Genomic DNA, 27558 nt, shown 5'->3' with positions numbered 1-27558 from the left:
ACATGTTAACAGGCATTATAAGCAAAAAGGATTCCATGATCAAAAAAGTTTGGAATACTAGGTAGATCAGAGCCAGGTTCCTTTGCTTTAAGAATACTCAGGGCTAATGGACATTGTGAATTTCCACAGCTATAGAATGTGTGTTTCCCATATTATTATTATTATTTTTAAAGATTTATTTATTTGAGAGTGTGTGCACATGCATGCACGAGTTGGGGAGGGGCAGGGGGGAGGGAGAGAATCTCAAGCAGACTCCTCACTGAGTGCAGAGCCTGACGTGGAGCTCCGTCTCATGACTGTGAGATCATGACCTGAGCTGAAATCAAGAGCTGGCTGCCTAACCAACTGAGCCACCCAGGCGCCCTTATTTCCCATATTATTTAAATGTAACACCTGTGGTAGGAATGGTGCCCCTTGGAACACACTTTGGGAAACACTGGAATAGACCCACAAAGAATCCTAGGCGTCCAACCCGAATTCATCACAAACTTTCCGTTTCACTGTACTGAGCTTCTTATGATAACAATAATTATCAATTTCATTACCTCACTCATTCCTAATATTCTGTTAGAGTAGACCTACTTCCCATAAACCAAAAATATTCCTTGTAAGTAGTTTACAGAAGTACTGAAGAGCATAACTCATAAGGAATTCACACTAATCTGAGTAACCAGAGATAATACTGTTGAGATTTTGCAGCATTTTTCCTAGTCTTTTGTGTCTTCGCACCATACACACACACACACACACACACACACACAGCAAAACTGGGATCATATTATGTTTCATCCAGCATTCATTTAACCGAATGCATAATGGCACGGACTTCCTAAGTCTCAAAGGGCTCCATACAGCGTGATGTATCGTAGGAACATCTCAGTTAGCTAGGGAACCGCCATGAAGCATCCGCCCTGTGCCAAGAGCTTCGGACAGTCAATAAAATAAATATAAAGCATGATTACTGTTCTTCAGGAACTTACAGCCTGTCTGGGAATGACAAAACAGACCTATGAAAGCATTACAGAACAATTATGTGCAAAACAGATTTTGGCTGTAACGGAAATCCTGAACAGAGCATGACCAGTGTGGGCTGTGATAACAGTGAAAAGAACCAGATGAAACAGAAGCCTGGCCTGGGTCTTGAAAGACAGAAAGGCTCTGAGTAAAAAGGGGAGAAAAGTTCAGGGTCAGGAATACACATGGTCTGCTGAGGAGCAGTGAGCAAGGCAGTGGGATCGGAGAGCCCACTGGGACACCCAATCTTGCCTTGGTCAGACGTTCAGGCCAAAGGGACCAGAGAAAATTCAGATGTTAGTCCTACATTAGTACGTGCCCTAGTGTCTATAATGAACAGCTACAATGAGTTAAGGAATAAGTATAGAGTGACATAATAAGTTTGGTTTGTAGGTGCACTCATTTTCCACTATTCGAAAGGCAGCAAATGCATCCCATGTCATGGACCATTCTCAGGGTCATTTTCAGTGCACTGTTCAATTTATGCTCAGGTTTCAGAGAGGGGGTATTACAATGGGGGGGGCAGTATCCCTTTCTCAAAAGCGTCTCAAATCTTCAAGTGCAGGAAACTTTCGCTGACATTCCTTCCCATCCTAAACTGCAAGTCAAGCGATTCCTCTGCATTTGGTTTCACTCCTTCAGTATATGTAACAGCTGAAAGAGGCAGTGCAAACTGCTTCAAAGAAATCAGTGCTGGATTAGCCTCATGCTGTTTCCTGTCCCAGCTCCTTTGACCATTATTATACGACTAGGGATGCTATTTATGTCACCCTTCCCTCTCTAACACCCCTTCCCGCTCACGGCCCCTCTACTGATGATCTTGTGCCTTCCATCCTAACCTTGCATTTGAGCCAACAGTTCTGGGAGCAATGCAAAGTTGATTATACACTCTGACCCAGTGGTCATACATGCTATAATGGTGGAGCCAAGCATCTCCTTTTGGTTATGCCACTTAATTCACTCAGCAGCACTGGGGGATGAGTGGCTCTTCCCTGTTCTGTTGCCTGAGTTGCTTCCACTGGCCACTGTAGAAAAAGGTGTGTGTGTGTTGGAGGAGCATTCTCTTGTACACAATGTGTACTCCATGGCATGGTGAGATGTAACCAGATCCATGCATGAACTTCCATCCTGAGCTCTGATCTCCGAGAGAGGCAATTTATTGACACCATGCATCAGTCCTATGACCTGTAAAATCACACTCAATGCTGGTCTCCTACCAGCACTTAGAAAGCATTCACAATCTTGGGTCAAGTACAAGCAGCTCCTAGAGACCGGCTCTGCTCAGGACAAGGAAACTCTAGGTCCTGATGGGTAAGCTGGAGGTCTGGTTTAGCAACCACCTCATTCTGAGACCAAGGCAAGCCTTTGTTTCATGAGTTGTCCACTGCTTTCCCCTGAGAAAATGATGAATTGGGGTTCTTTGGTGTTTATTCAGTGAAAGTCCATTTCTATAATGAGAAAGCAAGAAAAACTGGAAAAGCATTCACTCTTAAAGTTCCCATAAAATGGCTCTTCCAAACTTCCAGGAGAAGACTAACTTTTTTTTTTTTTGAGCTCCCCTGAGAATAAGTGGACTGTCGCTGACTCTATGAAAAAGCATCTGGGAAGTTTGTGCTTAGAAAGTGCCCAAGTCATGTCTTAGGGGTAAGAGACCCAGAGCTGGGATCAAAGGCCCATTGGCTGGCACGGTCCCAGCCTCCCAGAAGCAAAGGCGATTCCCTGTACAGAGACCAGGAGGGGGCAGCCCCCAATATCATCTCTATCAATGAGACCTATATAGCTATTTTTTATAGCTTTTTTGAGGCATACATTTCATAACCATAAAATTCACTTGTTTTAGGAGTACAATTCATGATTTTCATTAAATTTACAGAACTGTGAAACGATCACCACTATCCAGTCTTAGAACATTTCCATCGCACCAACATGAGTCCTGATGCCCACCTTCTGCCACTACCTACTCCCACCCCCAACCCCAGGCAGTGAAAAGCTGCTATCTCCACAGATCCGCCTATTCTGGATATTTCATATGTGACTTCTGCATCTGGCTTCTTTCATTTACCATAATGTCTTTGGAGTTCATCCATGTTGCATCATGTGGCAACAGTTCATCCTTTCATGGCTGGGGAGTATTCCGTTGTTTGATACTCTTACACTGTGTTTCTCCATTTGTCAGCTGATGGGCATGCACATCATTTCCCCTTTTTGGCTACTGTGAATAACGCTGCTGTGAACGCTGACATAAAATTCTCTGTGTGACTTATGCTTTCATTTCTCTTGGGTGGACTAGCTATGTTTTGGGGCTGCTTATCCCACTACTATTTATTGACACCTGCTGTGAAGCGCAAAGCGGCCAAGTGGCTACGTGCCCATGTCTTAGAGGGGCTGGTACCTCTAGCTCCATCCAAACGACACGGTGGAGAGCTGCTCTGGGAACGGGAGCCTCCTCTCTGGTCTTCCTGGACTTTCCAGGGGGAGAGGGCCTGCAGTTCCCATTTATCGATCACTGATACATACACCAGTTCAGGACCAGGCCACCCAACTAAATAGCTTTTGTAAAATGAAGAACTTAGAAGAAAGCTTTTGTTTATGGCCGTCTGCAAGTGTAATTCATCTCCGAAAAATGCACTTCTGCTTTTATCTGATACCCTCTTTAAATACTTGCTCAGTGAGTTTACATGTGACTGCGTTTTGTTTTGTTTTTTAAGTAGTGGTTTGGAGAAGAAGGAAGAAGAGGCTGTCCCGTGTAGAAGGTCACTACAGGCACTGGATGTCCCAAAGCAATCCCCATTTCACATTTCCTGACCCATTATGCCCACCTGAACTTGCCAGACCATCTGTTTGGACTTCTGGGTTTGCGGTCAGAAAATACTCCCATTATTCGGACATGGCTGAGGCCCCAGTCATGCTCCTGACTGGCACTGGGCACAGGGAAAGAACAGAATCCACAGGTAATTAAAGTTGGAGGCTGGGGTGCCTGGGTGGCTTAGTTGGTTAAGCATCTGCCTTCGGCTCAGGTCACGATCCCAGGGTCCTGGGATGGAGCCCCACATCACGCTCTCTCTCTCAAATAAATAATTTTTTTTTAAAGATTTTATTTATTTGACAGAGTGAGAGAGCACAAGCAGGGGGAGCGTTGATGTAGGCTCATGGTGCCCAACACCCCAGTCAGAAGTGCGGATCACTAAAAATGGACCTCACGTTTCCAGACGACAGACCCTGTTTTTAAACTTGGAAGAGCCTGACTGGGTGTGGGGCTCTGGGCCAGGACTCAGCACCCGGGAATGGAGGTTGCGATGAACTGGCCGTTTGTGTCCCCCCCACCAAATTCATACACTGCAGCCCGAACCCCCAGTGTGGCTGCCTTTGGAGATGGAGCCTCTAAGAAGGTAATGAAGGTCAAAGGAGGTCGTAAGGGTGGGATGCTGATCTGATAGGGTGTGGCCTTATAAGAAGAGCTAGCAGAGAGCTCATTCTCACGCTCTCCCTGGGTGCACATGGGCCACGTGAGGACACAGTCAGGGGGTGGCCATCTACAAGCCAGGAACCAAATCTGCCAGCACCTTGATCTTGGGACTTCCAACCTCCAGAACCGAGAAAATCAGTGTCTGCTGCCAAAGTCACCCAGCCTGTGGTACTTAGTTACAGCAGCTGGAGCCAAGGAACCTGGGGACGTCCCCGCGGTGGGCGCTGTGCTTGTGGGGGTGTGACGCACAGACCGTGAGCGCCATCGTGTACAATGTGGGGACGAGCTGCAGATGACAGAGTACGTATTTTGATGAATTTTGAGGAGGAGAAATTACTGCCCTGCTCACTAGATTTTAAGTATTAGGTACTAGCTCACACGTGTGCGCCTCCTGAGCACTGCTTGCACCTTCGTTGGCAAGTGAGTCCCCGGGGCAGTTTATAGAAGACGGAGCACACAGCAGCTGCAAAGTTGTTTTTAAAAACCCAAATTCTTTCCCGGGTGTGGATACAGAATTGGGAGGTGAATGGAGGCTGCTTCTTGGGGGGTGGAGTGGGGTGGTGGGAGGCTTCTCCCTGATGTCCCCGAAGACCTCCCCTGTGGCAGCTGGCGAGCTGGACTGAATCAGGCCTAAGTCCGGCCGGCTGCCCCTGCCATCTCTCCGTGTCAGTAAAGACATCTCAGACGTGTGGACCCCATGTGCACCCCGCTCCCCGTTTCCTTGGAGGTCCCCACGTGATTCCCAAGTGTCCAAACAGTGCCACCTCGTGCAGCGGATTTACAATAATCCTGGCGCGTACACAGCCGCAGGCGAATGTGACATGTGGGAAAATGTCTGGCTAGAGGTAAGCTTTAAATAAAGCCGTGTGTGCCCCGGGGAAGGAAGGTGGCTGTCCGCCTTGGGAGGGGAGCAAGGGCTGTGTGTGAGCCAGCTCGCGGGCATCCAGTTTGAATCTGCATGCCCTGCCAGGCGCGGCGCGTGCAGCCCCCGGAACCTCACCATCTGCACGCCTGTACGCACAGCAGGTGTCAACGCATGCAGACCGGTGGTATTCTGGGGCTGCCAATGACACACACGCGGGCGAGCATGCACCCACTCTCCGTTGCTGAGGTTTTTCCTTGGACTGGAGTTCAGGCTGGCGGGGCTCAGAGGGACAGCCACCGTTTTACGTTTTACGAGAGGGCAGACTGTAGGCAGGGGTGGCCCCTCGGGGCAGAATGCAGCTCTGCAGGAAGGAAGCGGTGCGCCCTGGGGCCTTCTCCTGGGACAACAGGGCCGTATTTTAACTGGTGGCGTGGGAGCTTATTCAGTTTATCTTGAAGAACGAAGCACTCTTTTCTGAAATAGCACCAACTTCTCAGCTGGGTCAGGCACAGGCAGGACTGAACGTACTCCAACGAGGACAGAAAGTGGGGTCGGCCTTAAGGTGTGAAACTCCTCCTCTGAGGCTTTATCTCCCACCTTCAGCATCAACAGAGGCTGACGGGCTCAGCTAATCCCGAGCCCTGAGGCTTTGCAGCTTCTCTCCGAGGTCTTCCTATACCTTTGTTTGCACCACCCTATCACCTGGGGGAGAGCAGTTCCCTCCTGCTGAAGATTCATGGGGCCAGTTGTACTCATGTGGCTGGGCTTTCCTCCCCATGTTCAAATAGCAAAGTCACCCCTGAAAGTACGTGCATCTGCATGAACACACCTGCCCGCGTGCACACACACACACAAGCAAGCACAGGCCAAATCTCTTGTTTGTTCTGGGTTCCATTTTCTCAGAGCTCTGCACTCTGAGGATAGCCAGGGAAGGGTTTTAATCAGATAAACCCATCTCTGCTAATGAGGAAGCTACTTAACAGACTCACAGACTGTTTCCTGTGAAAGAGCCGATAGAAGATCTATTCCAATCCCCTATCTTTTCAGAGAAGAGAAGGCTGGGCTCCGAGAGGTGAGGCAACGTATCTGGTATATTAATCAGCAAGTGGGGGAGCAGGAAAGGAGAGGTCAGGGTGCTGACCCTCACCCAGCGTTCTTCTCCGCACATCTTCTCCCGAGTCACACAGTGTCTTAACCAGTGAAAACGTATCACTTGCCAAAAAGGCTTTTAAGAATTACATCTCTTCTTGGCTCTTCCAACACAGCTCTCCTGAACCTGTTCCCACCTCTGCAGGCCTCCAGTCCCCACCCATGATTTTAGGCGATGATTCTACTTCCTACGTCACAAAGAAGATCAACGCCACCAACTCAGGTCCCTGGCTTCCCTACCCCACGTGTCCACATTTCTCTGTGTCTTCCCCTCCTACCCTTGCTGTTCCCATTGCTGTTAACGGCACCTCTGTTCCCTGAATTGCTCAGGCTTAACCTTCAGAGCCGTCTTTGAGGGCTTCCTTTCCAGCCCTCCAGCTGAAACTGTCTGTGAAACACTTGGGTATTTTTGATTCTATCCTAAATATCCTTTATTAAAAAGTATTTATTGTGACTGTTGAAATAGACTTCTTGACCCATTTTGAACACCCAGCTATAGAAGACTGTCCGATTTTCTCAGACTTCGATGGTGCCTTTCCCCTTCCTGCCTGCTTCATTCTACTCTCCTGAGCCCAGCACTCAGGAGGCCCCCGAACCCCGGCCCCGTCCCTCCCCCCCAGCTTCTGCAGCAACACGAGCTCTGGCCCCAGCCGGCGGCTCACAGTACTAGCCTTTCCCAGCTCTGCACCTCTGTCTGTGGCCAGGAACCCAGGAACACTGCGTTCGAACCTCCTGCCCATGACCCCGGAGGCCACAGGACAGCCTCTTCCACGCTGCCCTGCTCATGCTGAAGTCCAAGTCCAAAGAATGGATCGTCATCACCTGGATCTGGGTAAGGAGGAGGATTCTGAGGCCATATCCAGGCTCAGCGGGAAAGACTGTCATTAGATTGTGTCATTTTGGCAAAGCAGGGGGGAACAGGGGCAAGAGAGCTGCGTGGTGGCCAACTGCGACCCAGCCAGAAGTGAGCTCGCCCTCTGCTGAAACATGCCATTTATTTTATGATCCTTTCATGGAATTTAAAAAAAAATTAGATTCCAACATGTAATTGTTATTTATATGCATTTGTGACATTTCTCACTTGTTTGGAAGCTCTGTTGAGTCAGGATTATAACTGACTCCCCCTGGCATCCTCAGTGATAGCTGGTTCATCTTCAGTAATATCCGATTAGGTAACATATTTGTTCAATATACAAGTGACTTTTGTTATTGAGGTTTCAGGTCTCAGACAATCCAACCTGGGAAACATTTTTGGGAACAGGAACACTTCGGCAGTATATTTTTCAAGACTCCTCTCAGACTGGACCAGCAGGGTTGGGTCTCCACTTACGTGATCACGGAGCATCCCAGGATGACAGCCCTACCCCATTAATAGAAACAAAGTAGCCACACCTACAGTGGGGGTGGCTGAGACAGGCTAACTTCCCCAGGAGCAGAGAATATCAACAACAGGGAGCCCCAGGGACGGTCCAGACCTCTACCTCCTATTGTAGTGGGAGCTCCAGTGAGCAAACGTTTCCTGAACGCTTTCAAAGTGCCATCAGCAGATGTAAATCTCACTGCTCTTCCAATGAAATGCAATTGTACCGAGGTGTTGCAACATTTTGGAGCCAGGTAGATACTGACATGGAGCCCAGCACCCTTGCTTTCCAACCGCATGACCTTGCATGAATGATTTCTCTGAAACTCAGCTTCCTTGTCTATAAACCGGGGTGACAGTGCCTATACTTCCTTTAGGAGAAATAGCAATAAGGTAGCGACCTCCCTCAACAAAGTGCCTGCAACATGGTAGGCTCATCAGCAAAAAAACCCATTACTCTGATTAGTAAGAGGGACTGTACTGTCAACACTCATTTCCATATGAGAGAACGGATTCCCACTGAGCTTTAATCATTTGCCAAAGTTACTTGGCTCAGCATGAGAGGCGGGCACTAACCCCATCCGTCTAATTTCAAGGCCCTCACTCTTCCCACCTGACTGCATGTTGCCAGGCCTCTTGGGGAAACCTGTTACACTGTTCTCAACTACTAATTCCTACTGAATGTAACTGTAGTGAATGTGAATTAGCTGGTTGTGAACACAGATGATCCCAGGAAATACTCCTCGACTAGACATGTGTTACTGATCGATATTCGGTGTCTGAGTCCGATGGGAAAGAGAGGAAAAGGATATGAGAACAAGATACGCTGTCAGACGGGACAGATGCCATCAACCTGGCTGGGAACCACTTTTCAAGCCTCAAGCCCTTACTGGGGCCCAGCTGCTCTCTCCTTCTAGGCTTCCTGGCCAAGCCTGTACACACACCATTCCTTCTGCCTGAAACAGCCTTCCCTCCCTTCTGTGCCTGACAAGTTTTCTCACTTCGGTTACAACACCTCTACCTCAGAAAGCTTCCTCCTCAGAGAGGCCTCCTCCTCCTCAGGAAAGTCTTCTCCTCAAGAATGCCTCCTCCTCAGACAGGTCTCCTCCTGCTCAGAAAGGTCTTCTCCTCAAGAAGGCCTCCTCCTTACGAGGGTCTCCTCACATTACTTAACGATCAGTGTCCCTGTGACACTCTGTTCTTAGCTTTGAACCAGAACTTACTATCTTATACTAGAAAATGGATCGGTCTCCATGTCTCTTTTCCTCTAGACTAAAACTTCCTTAAGGGAATGAAGCTAATGTTGTTCGTTTTTGCATTTCTAGGGCCTCACTAAATGGACAAGGGACATGGAGTAGGATGGAGTAGGGTTGGACGAGGTATTTGTTGAGTAAATGAAGTCATCTTTTTCATTTTTCTGTGTTGAAGTTCAAGCATTGCATTTTCTATTTTGGTTTTTTATGTACTGCATGCTGGTGCCTTCTTGCCTCTCCACAGAAGACACACTCCAAAACCTAATAAATATTTCTTGCTGGCTGCGTTCCATCACTGTAGCCTGTCTGCCTTCCACACAGAAACAACCACAGTATGGGGACCACCTTGCCCTGTGCATCCAAGGCAAAACAAAATGATTCAGCACTTCCACAGCAAGCACACGAGATGCAAATGTTTCAAAAAATAGACCCAAAGCCAAACTGAACAAAAACACCAAGGAAAAAAAAAAAAAACAGGCAGAGAAAAAAGGGCTACACGTATATGCCCAGGCATGCGAAGGGCAGGTTTTATCCTGGATTGAAGACTTCTGCTGACATACACTTAGGGATCCCATACAGAACGGGACCTGGGGCTTTCTAGTATCACTGGAACTGTGCAGATGCTTCCAGATACCATCCCCACACGTACTCCTTGAGAACAGCAAGATGGTTTGCTGAAGGCGCAAGACGATCTGTGATGGGAGGACTGCCAGACATTTATTAAGCACCTACTGTGTGCCAGACAGGTGCTAGGTATTATCACCTAGCCTACCTCGCTGCATTCCCACAAGTCAGCTGAGGTAGGTTGTTACTTCTGTTTTACAAGGGCTCAAACTAGGTAACCGAGGTCCAGTTGTTATGGTTTACACAAGTCCAATGATACAGGGGGAAGAGCACAGTCTTGATCCCTGATCTCTCAGATTCTCTGTTACATACACTGTCCACTACCCACACCATAGGTACGTGCAAATGCTGGTTAAAAAACCAAGTTCGCGCCTTGCTAAGGTTGTCAGCGTGGACAGGAAACTCAAAGCTCGTCTGATAGTAGCCCTACGGGAACTGGGGAAGGGTATCCCCATTTTTATTCCCTGAAGGTGACCCTGGCTCCGGCATGTCACCCGCTGCCCCCTGCGGCACCTCTGGGTCACAGCACCGAGCCTGGATGACCTCACCATCCATGCCCAGCCTGACTCCCAAGAGCAGCTCAGACCCGTCCTGCACGATGGGCTGGGGATTACCAGGGGTGACACTATTGTTGGGGAGCAGCACCGACCTGCCTTACTTAAAAGGTGGGCGTGGTGTGACTTCCCACAAGGACCCCAGGAGTGAGTAGACACTTCCACGTTCCCTAAGGTAAATATGTATCTAACCCTTCCTCTCCCCAACTTGCATGTACATCTGGGTGGTGTCCCCAAGAAGGCCTGGAAATGCAAACCCCCTTAGGAAAGTCGGCAGCTGCACTCAATTCAGGTGTAGATGACAGATATCAAGTCTCTCCCGAGATGGGGATGGGGGAGGGGAAGAAGAGACAGGTACACGAAGGGAAAAAAAAAAGCAACCTTCTATAGACAGAAAATGATGAAAAAGGTAAGTAGTTGCAGGTTAGTGCAGAAAAACATTCTGAAAAGCATGGGTTTGGGGATCAGAGGGCCCAGGATTCCCTTCCTGTTTCACCATCTATTAGCTAGCTGTAGGTCTGGGACAAGTCAATCCAACCTTTCCCGGTCTCATAGTCTTCATCTGTAGGATGGGGGTAATGGTACCAGGATGGCTCCTGGCAGACCTCTGCAGATGGGCTGCGTGTACCCAAGTGCCCTGCTAGCTTCTGTCTTATTCTTACTGGTTCTGTCTCCCTGTAACAAACAAGAACTCCTGAGAGGATCAAGGTCCTTGGAAGCTATCACACAGAGGTCCGGGCTCCAGGCTGTGGCCCCAGGGCATGGCAGAAGCTGGGCTTTCCCTTCCGCAATGGTTGCACTGGGCTCTGTTAGTTCAGGATAAGTGAGGGCCCGGAACCGAGGGGATCTGCCTTCCTCTTCCCACTGGCTGGTGGCCCCTTCCCAGCCCTCACTTGGCTAAACTGGCCAACTCTACGGACACTGGTCATTCCGCCTTCTGCTAGAAGAAGTTAAGGACTGAGGCTGGTCTCTCTCTGCATCCCCCCGCCCCTCCAGAAAAGAAGGTCCCAGACCAGCAGAATGATAGCTTTGTCTGATTATGTGCCTGTGTCTTTCCCCTGAGTGGGGGAAAGGACCTGTTTACAGGCTGCTGGTGGAGCTGGGCAGTCACATGGGTGGGCTGGTCAGCTTCAGGGGCAGGAGAGATGGCTGGGCCTGCGGCAGCATCTCCTGCCTTCAAGGGCTGAGCAATACCTCTGGTCTGCCTGGGGGTGGGGGTGGGAGTGGAGGGGATGCTCCAAACCCAGGGGATTCAAGTGGTGTGTGTGTGTGTGTGTGTGTGTGTGTGCATGCCTGTGGGGGGGGGGGAGGGTGACGGAGACCCCCTCCTCCCCGGTCCCAGCTGGCAGGTGCCCCAGGACAGGACCGGCAGGAGCTCAGGCCACCGCTGCCCCTGTTGCTGCCAGATGCGCTGGGGGCCCCGCAGGAAGGAGCCAGCGCTGTGTTCTGGCAGCGCAGGGACAGCCCTGCAGACCCCGCAGCGGCTCAGCCCGGCCCGGGAGCTACCGAGCTGCCAGTCCCCCGCAGGCAGCGGGCATCGGGGCGCTGCACTGCGGGCGACGCTTCCTGGGGAGCGCGGCGGCACCCACGGCCAGGCAGTCCGGACAGGGTGGCGGCCCCCCCGCCCCACGCCGGGGTGCAGCGACCTCGCGCCAGCCCCCGCCGCCCCAGGCCATTACCTTCCACTTTGGTGAGGGTAAGGACCGGACTGTTGCAGGCGCTGAGCGGGGCCACCCGGGCCGAGTGCTTCTTCATGATGAGCCGTCCGCCTGCAGGAGCGCCTCCGCCGATCGCCTACATCCTGGGGCCGGCCGGGGCGCGCCTCTCGGGTCCGGTCCCGGTGGCCTCCGCCGCGGAGAAGCGCGAGCGGCTGGCCGCTCAGGCCCTGCCCCCGGGGCTGCCGGCCGGGCTCCTGTCGCCGCCCGGCTCACTGCGGCGGCCGCCCCTCCGAGCTCATCTTCCCTGGCCGCGCAGCCACTCCACACACGCGCCCACAGACTCCTGCCTGGAGGTTGCTGCAAACTCCAACGTCACGTACAAGTGCACTCCCCACGCCCACCCCACGGGCTCACCTGCTCCGCCCCCCGCCCTGGGACGTCCAGCCCCGCAGCCCGGGGCCCTCCCTCCCGGCCCTGTCCTGGCTGTGGCCTCGGGTCAGGGCGCCAGGGCTGGCCAGCGGCTTCCCGACCAGCCCTTTATCGCCACCAGCTCACGGGAGGGGAGACCCGAGAACTTAGCCTCAGTGTTTCACGAGTTTAAAAAAGCCAGGCGTCTGACTTCGGATTGAGAGCTGACTCTTCCCTGCACCAAGTCCCCAACTGTGGTTTACAGGAAGAAGTCGGAAAAAAAGCAAAGCTTCCCACGGCTTGGCTTGCGTTTAACTTCTTTGAAAGAGTCTAGGAGCCCCATTATTTTGTCTGGCATCGGTGGACAACAATGGGCGGGGGGGTAGAGAGCGGGGAAGAAGATGCAGAGTCCACAGAGCAATGTGGCAACAAGAAAACCCAGGCTTGGAGATTTCTTTTCCTGCCCCTACTGCGGGCGAGGCCCAACTCCCTGGGAGGTGGAGAAAATTTCATTTCTGCCCAACTCCCAGTTTCGTGTGTCAGCAGCGGGTCTGGCACTTACCTCTGCAGGCACTGGTCTCAGGGCTCCCACTCAGACCCAGCTGTAAGCTACTGGCCAATGATGCCTTTAAAAAAGCAGTGGCCCTCCTACTGCATCATTGGCTGGGTTGAGCTTTAAGGGACCACCGAGTCCCCAGGGCAATTACCCAACGATAATGCATCATTAATAAAGGGGCCCTGCCACCACCCTGCAGGTAGGATGCACAGGGCTTGGGCAGCCCCAGAAGTCCACAAAGCTTTATGGGCATCTTACTCACACGTGTCCAGGCATCAGTTTGGGTCCCAGCCTCCTCTGGGAAACTGAAGATTAATTGGCCCTTCACGGTAGGTTTTGTTATTATTGTTAAGTCTTTACCCAGAGTTTGAGAAGCTCCCGCTCTACCTGGTTTCCTGTCTCAAAGTTGATATTCTACTGTACAATGTAATTCTCGTCCCCCAGAAGGGTGACTTGGTGGAGTGGTAAAGGTAGAGAATGACCTTAGAGCAAGAGGTTCTAGTGATATCCACCTGTATACCCCCAGGTCTCTGTGGCGGAAGTGGCTCCTACAAGTTGTCCTGTTATTACTTGCCCTCTTGAAGAGCCACAATGGACAGAATGGCCCCTGAGTCTCCAAAAGGCGATGGCTTCTCAAGGTTGTGTCCTCCTCATTACTATAGCCAATCACTGCAGAGCCCTCTAGTGGTAGCCTCTACATTATATGCCTCTCACAAAGAATTTGACCCAAGACCCCTAGAGATGACACTAAGTCAATTTTGTGGATTAGATTTGTAAAAATTAAGCACAAAGAAGCCTAAAGCAAAAAATTCCATCTTACGTAAAGAGGACCTTTTTAATAAACATAACATTCTTATGTGTTGTTTCACCAAGTTCATCAATCAACATTTATTAGATACACAGTAACTAAAACAGATATCACAGACTAGCAGTACCTATTTGCTATAAAGTACCAAGTCAATTTGTTTTACAGACGCCATTTCATTCCTTTTTACAAAAGCTCTGTGAGATCGCTGTTACCTTGTTTTATAGATGGGGAACCTGAGGCTAAGAGAGGTTACATAAAATGTCCCAGGTCATAGAGTGAGTAACTGTCCAAGAAGGGAAATCCCAGTCAGAACAAATCAAAAACCTGTATTCACTACTGTATTTACAAAAACCTGCCATGCTCTTATCTTATGTTGTGGATGCAAAATGCAAACATTCCACTTAACTATTCCAATTCGGGTGGGAGATACTAGTCAAGTAACCCATAATCCATTTCCTGTCACTTGAATGTGGTTTTGATTGATTTCATCATGCTCTTGAACCTCCTGGAGTCTGGGTCTCCCGCAGCACTTTAAGTTAGCCTGTCCACGTTCTGCTGCGTGGCTCACAACAAAAGTGCCCAATAAATATTTATCTGTTTTTCATAGATCTGCTTTCTATTTATTGCAATGTCATGTATAAGTTAAATAGATGATTAAGTATTATTGTTAAATACTCCTGTCATTGACTTCACTCATTAAATAATTATACCTAAACCTTTTTCCCCCTACAGGATACCCCATGACCTTCTGATACCTGAAAGGTCATCATCTTCTTGTGTCTGTCAACTTCTGCTTATCAAAGAAGAGGTACCAATTGTTATCTCAACTTCCCCCCTTAATTTTAAGAATGCATGCTGTTTCTTGTTTTCTACACCCAACTCTATCAGCTCACACCTTGTGTTTCAACCAAAAAAATCTTACCCCCCCCAAATATTCCCTATACTTCTTTTAAAAATAGGAGTTCCTGCTGCTTAACCATATGAGAAGTGATCCCCTCAGTGCACACCTTTGTTGGGAGTGAGTGTGGTGAGGCTGCATTAAAAACTCACATGAAGAAAATTATCTAATTATTCTAGAACGTTAACTGTATGCTGGTATATGAGCACACATTAGTATTTTGAGAATTCCAACAATTTAAAACCCTATGTTAGAGTGAGGCTACTATGACCTATTTCAGGGATACCCAGAAAATCACACAAGTTCCCCACTTAAAAACTCAAATTACAAAAAAAAAAAGTGTTAATAATTCTTTCAATAAAGACAGAGACATGATCCCTGAATTATCAATGGAAATAACCCTGTATATATAATGTCTAGGCAAGAGGATGGTTCATTTGACCCTATTCCTCTTTGGAGAATTTTGGTGTGAGCTAATAACTCAGTGGTGTCATTGGGTATCTACCTGTCTTAAATTTAGTATTATAGGAATTTATCTGAAAGAGGAATTAAGGTGACTTTTTCAAGGTCATATTCATTAATGTCCTCTTCTAAAAATGTATGGGACAGTGGTTTGCTCGTCAAACCCAGTATTTCCTCAGCTTTACACGACGTGGTATCTACTCTGATAGAAGAATGTTCTTTGTTACTAACCCCACTCTATGGTTTGTTTTTCTCTTTTCATCGGTGAGGTTGAGGCGGTGGGATATTTAATGGCAATTTGTGGTATTCTGGTATAGCAGGCTCATAAAGAATCGGTGGGTTTTGTGTTCTTAGCATTATGGCCCAAACACTGAAGCAAGTTCACTGAATAGATACAGGGAGTAACAAGCCCATGATGCAGAACTCACATACCATGAGTATGGGTTTTATATTCCCTGGCTTGCATGGCAGCCTCCCTGCCTGCCCCCCACTTCCCACTCACAAACCAAAGAGTAAGAAAGTGAAAGAAGAGTCCCAGATAAGAAAGGAGACAAATCAGCCAGTTTCTTGTATGACCAAGAGGCTAGATTTAAACTGCAACTCCAGGTGGGGGCCTAGCCATGGCCCTTTAGGAAGAGAGAGGCAGACAACCCACGGATGAATCATCAGGAAGTGGGCAGCTCTAAGGACCTGGCTGATTCCTCACTTTCTGGAGGCTTACTACTTTTCTTTCTGGTACTGGGCTCCCAGGCCTGGCTCTATACTCAGGCTCTAGCTTCCCTAAATAATTTGTGTTGCCCAAACAACTTGGACTGACTCATACTTCTGCTGGCCATGGTGATCATTGGCCTATCCTTTCTTCTGTCATGGTATGTATCTATATAGACACACTACACTGTTCCAAAAAGGTATCCACCCAATCCCCTTCATGGGGTTAAGTAATACTCATGATTCTCTTGAGCCCAAGAGACATGACAGCCAATGACAGCTTGAGTTTGAGCTCCAGCTCTGCCAAAAAGAGTGGTCAACCTTGACAGGTCACGCAGCCTATTCTGGCCTCAGTTTCCCAACTTGGGCACAAGACAGACCCCACTAGTAGTTTTCAAACTGTTTTTCCTGGTCTCTGTGCAAGTCAAGAGTACTTTCATATGTTGGGGTTCCGTGTTAGATTTAGTTTATTAAAAAGTTGTCACTGTACAAAGAAAGTTTTGAAAACCATTGACTGAACAATCTCCAAGGTCCCATTTGGCTTTAAAATTTGGGGTGTATGAAATTATCTTCCAAGATAAGACAGTTGTCACTGCCTCCAAAGATCTTCAAAGAACCATATCCTTCATGAATATTTCAGTTAGTTAAATGGACTCTTGTTTTAAGTGGTTTTCTCACTTTTTTGACAGAGATATATTTACCTTTGTTAAAATTCATAGAATTCCACACTAAAAAGGATGAATTTTACTGCTAATAGATTATCTATCAATTTACGAATTGGTAAAAATATATTTTACATATACAAACACATATATAACTGATTTGAATATTTAATGAAATACTACCCTTACCGGGCATGAACACTTCTATTCTATTCTATTCTATTCTATTCTATTCTATTCTATTCTATTCCATTCCAATTTATCTTGTTCTGTTCTTTCATTGCAAAAAAAAAAAAAATGCTGATTGTAATCAAGTAAGTTGGTTTTAGTATGGTTCACTCGTGGGTCATAAGGCATGTGGTTTGAAAAATACTATTAAAAATTATATTCTTTTAAAGTTACGTGGAGAGCTTTACTTAATCTCTTCAAAATAAATTATAAAAAATTTAAAATCCAGCTAAGGTTTTCAATAGTCAGAAAACAGCCCACTTCAATTAATTTACCCTGAAATATTAACACTATTTCATAGTCCTTCACAGTATTAAATAGTAAGAATAACAAATTAATTTTGTGGTTACCAATGTTTAAAAATAACCACTTAAAGTAGTTCCAGGAACCAGAAATGGAGTTTTGCCCAAATAAATCAGTCTGCAGCATTAGAAGCTTTCAAAGTGGAGCATGCATTGGTATTTCCAACAGGAGAGAAGATCTAATGATTGAAAGAAATTAACTCTATGCGGGGCGCCTGGGTGGCTCAGTTGGTTAAGCGACTGCCTTCAGCTCAGGTCATGATCCCGGGGTCCTGGGATCAAGTCCCGCATCGGGCTCCCGGCTCAGCGGGGAGCCTGCTTCTCCCTCTGACCCTCTCCCCTCTCATGCTTTCTCTCCTGCTCACTCTCTAATAAATAAATAAATAAATAAATAATCTTTTAGGAAAAAAAAAAGAAATTAACTCCATACATTGGGCAGCTCATTCCCCTGATCTGGCAGGAATAATTGATAACCTTTTTCAATAACTGTGTGTGTAAGTTCAGGGAAATAAGAACCATTAGACAGATCACTTGGTGGTCTTTCCCATCTCACATGTTCCTTCTCCAGCAATGTGCATCACCAGGACAAGCTCAGAGTCATTAGGGTCCCACTAGGATTCTTCCTCTTTTGCTAGAGGTAATGTCAAGATTGCTCTTGCAGACACAGCCAGGCACCTCCATGACTGCTCCATGGTGACCAGACAACAGCTAGCTGTGTGGCCTTTCTGAGCCCAGAGTTAGGGTCATGATGAACAAAAAGAGAGGCATGGAGATGGGAATGGGATGTCTGGTCACTTCCTCTGTGGATCCTAGTCAGGAGCCTGTCCTGCGTCCAGTGATGGACCCCATGGGGTGGCCCTCTACAGGACCGGGCCATGGCATGGTGGAATGGGGTGGAATGGTGGATGCTGAGAAAGGGCAGCTGCCCTGAGGGAGCGGCAGGGCCAGGAAGGACACCAGGCGTAGGGCTGGGGCTCCCTTTCCTGGGACCTTCAGAGACCTACCTAGATGTCCATACAGATCATCAGTGTAGAAAAACTACAGGATGTCTGGTCCCCAGAAGATAAGAAATGATCATTCCCTTCCACTTTGGGAAATGAACAAGCCAGCTTCCACAGATCCCTTCCAACACCACGGATCAGTATGCAAAGGGGGCGCTGCTTATCAGTGGTTTCATATGGGCACGTTGTTTAATCTCCCCATGCTCAACAGTTTATCCTCACAACAGAGATAATAGTAGCAGGCACCTTCCAGCGCTGTTGTGGATATTAGAAAAAGGAACACATGTGAACTACATGGAAGGGCACCTGGCCGAGAGGCAGCACTCAGAACAGGAGTCATTATTTCCAGGCTGTCCCACTAGGTTCTTTAATGGGGAGGGACCATCTCTGGTTTGCTTTATCTTGGGTGCAAAGCACCATATATGGAATATGTAGTAGGTGCTCAAAACCGGAAGCTTGGAAGGGAGGGAGGGAGGGAGGAAAGGAGGGAGGAAGGAAGCAAGCAAGGGGCATAGTCACGGGACCCAGAATTCTGGAGTTTCCTAGAACTGTCTGCTTCAGCCACCTCCCAGACTATCCCTTTGTGCCGCCATGGGAACAGCAGTGACAAAACCATGCTTGCCAACTCCCTTCTGCTCAGGGCTCTCCGCCCCTTGCTGGATTCATCTCACAGAAAGTGCTTTGGAGACCAGGACACTGGACTCAAGGTGAGGAGAGAGATCTGATGCCATTTAGTTCAGAAATAGCTGCTTGCTGTGTTCCGGATGATTCATCGACCACAGCTGGACTCCCATCTGATTCCTCTGCTCTTCCTCCTCTGTGGAGTGGGAACTAGAATACTGACCTACATTGGATCTTTGTCAATGCCAGCAGCAGACTCCCTTGGCTGGTATTTGTTTCCAAGGGTGAATCAAGGGGATTGGCCATCAAACTGGCTTGAAATTGAGAATGTATGGGTTTGGGAAGGCGACTGCTCCACTCTTTAGTTCCTGAGCACAGGGCAGGTCAGGATCAGCAGACCAGGGTCACGTTCACTGAGAACGAAAGAGCCTCCAAGTTGGGTGGATCGAGTTTCCAAAGTCCTGATCTCTGGAAACAGGGAGTCCTCTGGAGTCAGGGAGCTCTTTGCACTTCTCTGAAGGCAGTGACCACCTCTGTCCTGCCCTAGAACTTTTTATATACTTTTTTTTTAAGATTTTATTTATTTATTTGACAGACAGAGACACAGCAAGGGAGGGAACACAAGCAGGGGGAGTGGGAGAGGGAGAAGCAGGCTTCCCGTTGAGCAGGGAGCCCAACGCGGGGCTCAATCCCAGGACCCTGGGATCATGACCTGAGCCGAAGGCAGACGCTTAATGGCTGAGCCACCCAGGTGCCCTCAGAACTTTATATATACGTGCTTCAGCTTCCTGCTGGGCTGTAAGCACTGGGAGTGAGGGACCTTGCCCATGAACAGGGCCTCAATGAGCACTGTTGAATAGATGGATGGATGGATGGATGGATGGATGGATGGATGAATGGATGAACAATCACCAGGGCAGAAAGAAGTAGGAACTTACCCGTGGTACAAGTGGACAAGATGCTGAATCGAGAAACGCAGATTTAGCAGGTCTGAGGGGGCAGGTACTGTCAGGATCAGCTTTCTGAACTAGCCCTGGACATAGCCCCTTCGGGAGTCAGGGAAATCCCACCCATTTGTCAAAGGAACTCCAGGCAGCCCAACCCCCCTCTGTGTGGGCAACCTCTGGGGACCCCACTCTTCACACCGACCCTGATCCCCACAGCTTCTTTCCTCTCCTGAGAACCTTGCTATTGTCCTTCATTCCCCAGTGAGGCTGGATCTAGGAAATAGCTGGGTCCTCCTGATGTCTGGCCTAGCTCTGCGCCTCCAATATAATCTAAAATCACCAGAAGCCTCCAAGGATCATGGAGACTGTGTAATGCATTTCCTTGTAGGGGTGGTGCAGGGGGGTTTTAGAGTGTCACGCAGGTGCCTGAAAACTACTTAACACACCTCCTACCTCCCACATTTTTCCAGTCCCAGGGGCTCCCCATTCACACGGCACCCTCACCTTCTTCCTCTACCCAGTATGGCCTCCTATGTGCCAGGCTCCAGGCTCACTGTCATCCCAGCAAGCAGAACCTCCTGGGAAGTGTCTTCTGCTGATCTGACTGGAAAGGGGAAGCCCCCTGGCACTCCAGTGACTAAAGTCTCCTCCCTGCTAGACTTGCTTCCCTGAAGTCTTGGTCCAGGCTCACTTTGTCCCTAAGGCGGAACTGTCCTCTGTGTTCCCCGCACTCTGCTCCCCTATCCCAAAGAACAGACCAACTTGCCCACGTTAGTGGGTATGGTTCTTGGCCAAATTACTGTCATTAGAAGTGTTGGAGACCATTATCTCAGAGCATAGTTGACCAAGTCCCCGTAACTCTCTGTGAACACACTGGGTGAAAGTCAACACTTTGCACGTGAGGGCTTACCAGATGACCCCTCTGGCCAAAAAATAGAAAATGCTCCCAAGACCTAATTGGGTCTTCCCAAAAATAAACCTTGAGAATTGCCATTTTTCTTCCTTGTTTTGCACAAGGTTATTAGTTGACCTTCACTGGGCATGTGTAGGCACGGGTGTTCGTATGAAATTGCAGTACTTATCAGAGGAAGGAGGGGCAGGACAAAGGGAGAGAGATATTCTACAATTTAACTGGATATGAAGAACACACTTTTTTTTTTTCTTTTCTTTTTTCCAAAAGCAAACAAAAATCCTGCTTAAGGCAAAGGCCGCTTTTTGCTGTAGGGCTCCAAGAGAAGGTCCCACAAATTGTGGACAAAAGCAAGAAGCCAGAGGTCTGGAGGCCCACCCTACTCCTGAGTGAGGCAGCTAGTCATGCCTTTCCCCCAAAATTCTGGCTAGTGTAGGGCAAAGGGACGAGTCCCAAGAATTCTCTAAAGTTCTTGGTCAGGTTTGGAGGATTAAACGCATGCATGATTTGTTCCCAAAATTCTCTTGCTGGTGTCAGAATATTTCTGTCTCATGGATTCCAAAACTACCTTACGACACTAGCTCCTTGTCACTTTGACAAAGATGAGCTTGTCAGTGCTCCGGGGAGGCATCCGAGGCCATGTGACACCGAGTGACCAGCCGAGAGCACTTGTTGGTGAGACAACCAGGCTTGGCTGGGTTTGCCACAGCACATCAACCCCATGATTATTTTCCAGCTTGATGGGAACCTTTTGAAATCATCTAGTCAAACTTTGTTTTGGGGATTCTTTGGTCAATCCCCATTTCGATGTTAAGATGATGATCTCTGGAAACTTCACATACTGCTGATGGGAGTAAAAATGATACGCCCCTTTGAAAGTTGGCAGTATATATCAAAATTCTGAAAAAGTACAAATGTTTATGGCCTATTACCCACTATTTCCATTTTTAGGAATTTCACCAAGAAATAATCTAATATGAGCATAGATATATGGACAAAGATGTCCATCCAAATTTTACCATGAGTAAATAAAAAATGAGAAACAACCAAAAGGTACAACAATGGAGAAATGGAAAATAAAGTTTGGTGTATTTACACAGAAGAGTAAAATGCAGCCGATAAAAAAGAGCTTTCAATAAATGCTAAGAAGAGAAAATGAGGCATGTTTTTTATGTCCAATATGATTTTTACATATATTACATATTTGTTTTATATGTAGGCCATATGATTCACATATATACACACGTACATATGTATATATAATACATAATCAGACAAAACCTAAATAGGCTACCTTTTTTTTCCTAACTACCACAAAAATACTGATTCATTTACCTTCTCCTTGAGACTTCTTTAAAGGAGAAGTTTATCTACTTTTAGAAATTCAGTTCAGTAGTAGATGGGGTTGAGACCAATAATGATGCCTGAGAATAGTTTAAAGGGTCTAAAAGGTGTCTCTTGTAAGCAGATACAAATGCTAATAAAATAGGAAAAGCCTTCACGTACGGTTGTGTATAAAATAATGCTGCAACTGTTTTTTTCTCTTAAAATATTTATTTTTTTCTCTTAAAATATTTAGACAATTTCTATTCTTCTTATATAAAACCCTTTTAGATCCATGCTTCTAAAGCCATTGTTCCCGTCTTTATAGAAATGTCGATTTCAACAGCAAAAGGAACATACAGTTCCTTTTCCCATATTTTGAATACTTTGTTTCCTCCCATCCTTTTTATATCCTTGCTGTGAAAATTTTCAGAAGATGCTAGTAATGAAACCAAGAGAAGGGAGAAGGAGTAGCAGTGTTGACTTCCTCCTGCCAGCGTGAAAGGGACACGCCCCCAAAGCTTTGAGTTGGTAGAGCCCCCTGGGGGAGTGCCCTGTTGGCGTGGCAAGGACCAGGTGCCTCCCCTTGGGACTGCTTCCTTAGGATGCTTCTGTCTTTGCTCCAACCTCAGCGAAATCTTGTCTAACCTCTTCCTTCATCTCTTCACTCCTGCTTATATGGAGTTTTAGATCTTGCCTTCAGTGTGCATGAGCGAAAAGGCCGTTGTGTGGAGTATCCGTCTTAGATGAGAGGACTGCCAACTCCTTGTGTCCTGGTCGGCTCTGTGGTGCCCCAGGCACCTTGCAGAGGCAGGTGTTTGAAACCCAGAGGGCTCCAGCCCATGAGGGAGGCGGGCACTCTGACATGATGGCGGGAGAACAGAACGGCCCCACAGTGCACTGCTTCCACACCTTTCTGCACAACAACCACAGCCAGCGGCTTCGGGGCACAGGTTAGAAGTGATTAGGCATGGTTTGTATTAGTGGATTTTTGTATACCCATTCTATATTTTGTATTAATATAAATACTTCTCAGCAAGGATTTATTTGGTCTGATATGTTCTCTCTACTTCCTGCAAGCTGAAAGGAACCAAATGTGACACAATTCAATCTACTGCCTGAAACATGCCCCCTCTAGCTACAACGTACCCTCTACCCTAAGCCCACTCTTTCTGCAAAAGCACAAAAATGAACACAGAAGACAAAAAACACACCATCAAAAGCAATTCATCGCGCACGTACAATACATTCAAGTCTTGAACTTGCTGCTCACCGGGGAGAGGACCAGTCGTGGTGGCAGCTCTGTGAGGAGGCTAGCTTATGGGAAATACTCACAAGACAAGCTCATCGATCTCTGTTTTAACCTTGACTGCTTATTTAAAGTGAGCCGGCATCAAATGCTCTATTGATAGCAGAAGTCTAATTTGGGATCAGTAACAACCTAAAACATCTAAGACACAAAGAATGACTGTAGCTTGAACATCTGTCTCGAGCAGTGACATTTGCAGAATTTAAGGCACCCTTCACCCATGGCCCTTGAAGCAGTATTTGATTCCTTAATGACATGGGAGAAATAAACCACAAAGGGTTCAACTCAACTGTCCTTGGAGCTAACCGAAGACAACAAACAGGTAAACTTAAGGTATCAGCAAAGACTAGAGTAAAAACGAAACAACAACAACAACAAAACCCAAAAAAACACTTTCATTGCAAAATAGTTATCTACAACCCTGCCCAGAAATGATATAGGTAAGCATAATGGTCTTCACCCAGATGTATTCATTCGCAGGAAACTTCTCTATGAATTTGGTTAGTGGTGATGAAATCACACTGGGATGCAGAGTCCATGGGCCCAACCCAATTCACAGCCATTTTGGTGACAGCCCTCCCCTGTGTGCTAGTAAGCTTGCCCATGCAAAGGAGGGCCTGGGCACTGTTCAAGAGCACAGACTCTGCACAGTGGAAAGAGTTTTGGAAATCACCTGGTACATCACCCTTAGTTTGGGCCAAGAAAGAATAAAACTAAGAGGACGATGAGAAACAAAAAGCTATGGCTATTCTGGGAGTGCTAAATAGAAGTATCTTAGGGGCGCCTGGGTGGTTCAGTCAGTTGAGCATCTGCCTTCGGCTCAGGTCGTGATCCTGGGGTCCTGGGATCGAGGAGTCCCGTGCCTTGCTCAGCCAGGAGTCTGCTTCTCCCTCTCCCCCTGCCCCTCCCCCTGCTCATGCTCTCACTCTCTCTCTCTCTCTGAAATAAATAAGTGAAATCTTAAAAACAAACAAAAATAGCAGTATCCTAAATATACCTCCAGGAGTGCACAAGGACCACATGACGAGGTCCGGCTATGAAGCTGGGAGCATTTCAGATCGATGAGACCTGCCTGTATTTTAGAGACTCTTCAGGAGGTGAAAGAAATAGACCACTCTTTCTTGGATTTCAGTTGTAAACTGTGGACCAGATGCAGGAAAATTAGTGTCTTCAAAGTGACTCTTTGTTTTTAGAAAGGAAGTTGTTGTGCCTCTAGGAAAACAAACCAAAAGCCCCCCTCAATCTTAAGAAATAAAAGGCCATGTGAGTGCTTCCTAACTCCAAGTGGAGTCTTCTAGGAGATGGGAGGTGAATTAGGGCATCAGGTAAGGCTGTATGACGGCTCTGTCACAAAGGTAGTGGGCACAGGCAAAATAGCAAACTCGTAGGTTTCTCACTACAGCGGTGTGAAAAGACAACAAAGAGAATGGGAGAAGATATTTGTAGATCATATAAATGATTAGGACTTCTACCTAAAATATATAAAGCACTCTGACAACTCAATAAGAAAAAGACAAAATCCCAATTAAAATATGGGCAAAGGTGATTTTTATTTATTTTTTAAAAATATTTTATTTATTTATGTCCCAGGGACAGTGAGAGAGAGAGTGTGTGTGTGCACAGGCAGGGGGAGCGGCAGGCAGAGGGAGAAGCAGACTCCCCGCTGAGCAAGGAGCCTGATACAGGACTCGATCCCAGGACCCTGAGATCATGACCTGAGCCGAAGGCGGACGCTTAACCGACTGAGCCACCCAGGTGTCCCCAAAGGTGATTTTTAAATGGGCCAATGACCATACAAACACCTCACTGGAGAAGATATGCAGATGGCAAATAGACACATGAAAAGATGCTCCACATCATATATCACCAGCGAAATGGAAATTAAAACAACACTGAACTACCACCTACCAACTACCACTGCACACCCATAAGAATGGCCAAATCTGGAACACCAAATGCTGGTGAGGATGTGGAGCAATGGGAACTCTCAGTCATTGCTGTGGGAATGCAAATGGTACAGCCACTTTGGAAGACAGTTTGGTAGTTTCTTTATAAAATTAAACATATTCTTACCATATGACCCAGCAATCATGCTCCTAGATATTTGCCCAGAGAACGTGAAAAATTATGTCCATACAAAACCTTGCACATGGATATTTATAGCAGCTTTATTCATGACTGTCAAAACTTAGAACCATCAACATGTCTTTCAGTAGGTGAGCAGATAAAGAACCTGTACATCCATACAATGGGGTATTATTTAGTGCTAAAAGACAGCTATCAAGCCATGAACAGCTTTGAGGAATCTTAAATGCCTATTACTAAGTGAAAGAAGCTGATACGAAAAGGCTACATAATATATGATTCTAAATATATGGCATTCTGGAAAAGGCAAAACTACAGAGCCTTTTGTAAAAGGATCAGTGGTTACCAGGGGCGGGGTGGGGGGCAAGGGGGAGAGATGCATAAGCAGAGCACAGAGCATTTTTAAGGCAGCATAAATACTCTGTATAATGTTATAATAATGCGTGTATGTCATTATACATTTGTCCAAACCACAGAATGCACAGCACCAAGAGTGAACCCTAAGGTAAACTATGGACTTTGGGTGATTATGTTGTGTCCACGTAGGTTAATCCTTGGCAAAAAATGTACCATTCTGGTGAGTGATGTTGATAACGGTGAAGGTTGTGCATGTTTGGGGCCAGGAAGTATATAGGAAATCTGTACCTTCCTCTCAATTTTGTTGTAAACCAAAACTGCTCTAAACTAATAAAGTCTTTAAAAAAGTGAAAAAAAAAATGAGCAAAGCACCTGAATAGATATTTCTCCAAAGAAGATACACACATGGTTTATAAGCACACGAAAAGATACACAACATCAACAGACATCAGGGAAATGCAAATCAAAACCACCATAAGAAGCCACTTTATACCCACGAGGATGGCTAGAACCAAAATGTTGGCTAGTAACAAGTGTTGGGGAGGATGTGGACAAGCTGAAAAGAAAAATTCCTACACTGCTGGTGGAACTGTAAAATGTGCAGCCACTTTGGAAAACAGCCACTTTGGAAGAGGTTAAATATAGACTTCGCTCTATGACCCAGCAATTCTCCGTCTAGGTATTAGCCAAGAGAAATAAAAATGTATGTCCATACAAACACTTGTGCATGAATGTTCATGGCATCATTATTCATAGTAGCCCCAAACAGAAATATCCCAAATGTCCATTGACTATAAACAAATACAGACAACACAGTATCTACTGAATGGAATATTATTCAGCCATAACAAAATGAAGTACTGATATATGCTATGACACTGGTGAGCCTTGAAAACATTATGCTAAGTAAAAGGTGCCAGATCCGTCAGTCCAAAAGGATACATCTTGGGGCGCCTGGGTGGCTCAGTGGTTAAGCATCTGCCTTTGGCTCAGGTCATAATCTCGGGGACCTGGTATCGCGTCCCGCATTGGGCTCCCTGCTCAGCAGGAAGCCTGCTCATCCCTCTCCCTCTGCCGCTCCCCCTGCTTGTACTCTCTCTCTCTCTCCCTGTCTCTGTCAAATAAATAAATAAAATCTTAAAAAAAAAAGGGTACATCTTGTATGATCCCATTTCCATGAAATGTCCAGAAAAGGCAAATTTACCGAGACAGAAAGTAGATTACTGGTGGCTAGAGGATGAGGGGAAGGGAGAATTGAGGGTAACTGCTAATGTCTAGGGAGTTTCTTTTTGGGGTGATAAACATGTTCCGAAATTAAGTGTGGTGATAGTTGCACAACTCTGTGACTATACTAAAAAACACTGAGTTGTACTGCCTAAGTAGGTGAATTGTGTGGTTTGTTAGTTATAGCTCAATAAAGCTGTTATTTAAAAAACTCATATGCTTCTTTGGGCAGCCTCCAGTCTGTTAGGTGTCTGCCTTCAGCTCAGGTCATGGTCCTGGGGTCCCAGGGACCTAGGATGGAGTCCTGCCTCGGGAGCAGGGAGCCTGCTTCTCCCTCTGCCCCTGCCCCTGCTCCTGCTCTCTTTCACTATCTCTCTCTCTCAAATAAATAAATAAAATCTTTTAAAAAATAAAATAAATAAAAAACTCAAATGCTTCTTAAAACCTAAGATAAAAAGTTTGTTCTGAACTATGGTCATATATATTTATTGGCATCTATTATTACATAATGAGGTTTTTCACAAAAATATTAGTAGCTATTGTGTTTGGTGGCACAGCAGGTGACATTTTTAAGAAAGATTCTGTTTACTTATCTGAGCGAGAGAAAGCACGTGTGTGAATGAGTGAGCAGGGTAAGAGCAAAGGAAGGGGGACAAGCAGACTGCCTACTGACTGCAAGCCCAACGCCAGGCTGGATCGCATGACCCAGACGTCATGACCTGAGCCGAAATCAGGAGTCAGATGCTCAACTGACTGAGCCACCCAGGCGCCCCTCAGCAGGTGACTTTTAAATTATTTCTCTTGTT

The 27558-nt window shown here is 46.9% G+C and overlaps 1 protein-coding gene across 2 annotated transcripts in view; it reads right to left on the bottom strand.

Moving 5' to 3' along the window:
• SLC35F3 (solute carrier family 35 member F3) overlaps positions 1 to 27558 on the bottom strand; it is a 352895-nt gene that overhangs the window by 101772 nt on the left and 223565 nt on the right. Inside the window, exon 1 of one of the 2 annotated variants that reach the window (XM_081824294.1) lies at positions 11965 to 12150. The exons of the other annotated variant lie outside the window; for it this stretch is intronic. Within the exon in view, the coding sequence (XP_081680420.1) occupies positions 11965 to 12040 (76 nt within the window). The 5' untranslated portion in view covers positions 12041 to 12150. Of the gene's footprint in view, positions 1 to 11964; positions 12151 to 27558 lie in introns of those variants that run through there. 2 annotated transcript variants of the gene reach the window in all.

Source organism: Leptonychotes weddellii, chromosome 6 (genome assembly GCF_054177405.1).
Source record: "Leptonychotes weddellii isolate Sample4059 chromosome 6, ASM5417740v2, whole genome shotgun sequence".
Classification (NCBI taxonomy): Eukaryota; Metazoa; Chordata; class Mammalia; order Carnivora; family Phocidae; genus Leptonychotes; species Leptonychotes weddellii.
Note: the sequence above shows the minus strand (reverse complement) of the source record. Positions and strands in the feature narration are given on the sequence as shown.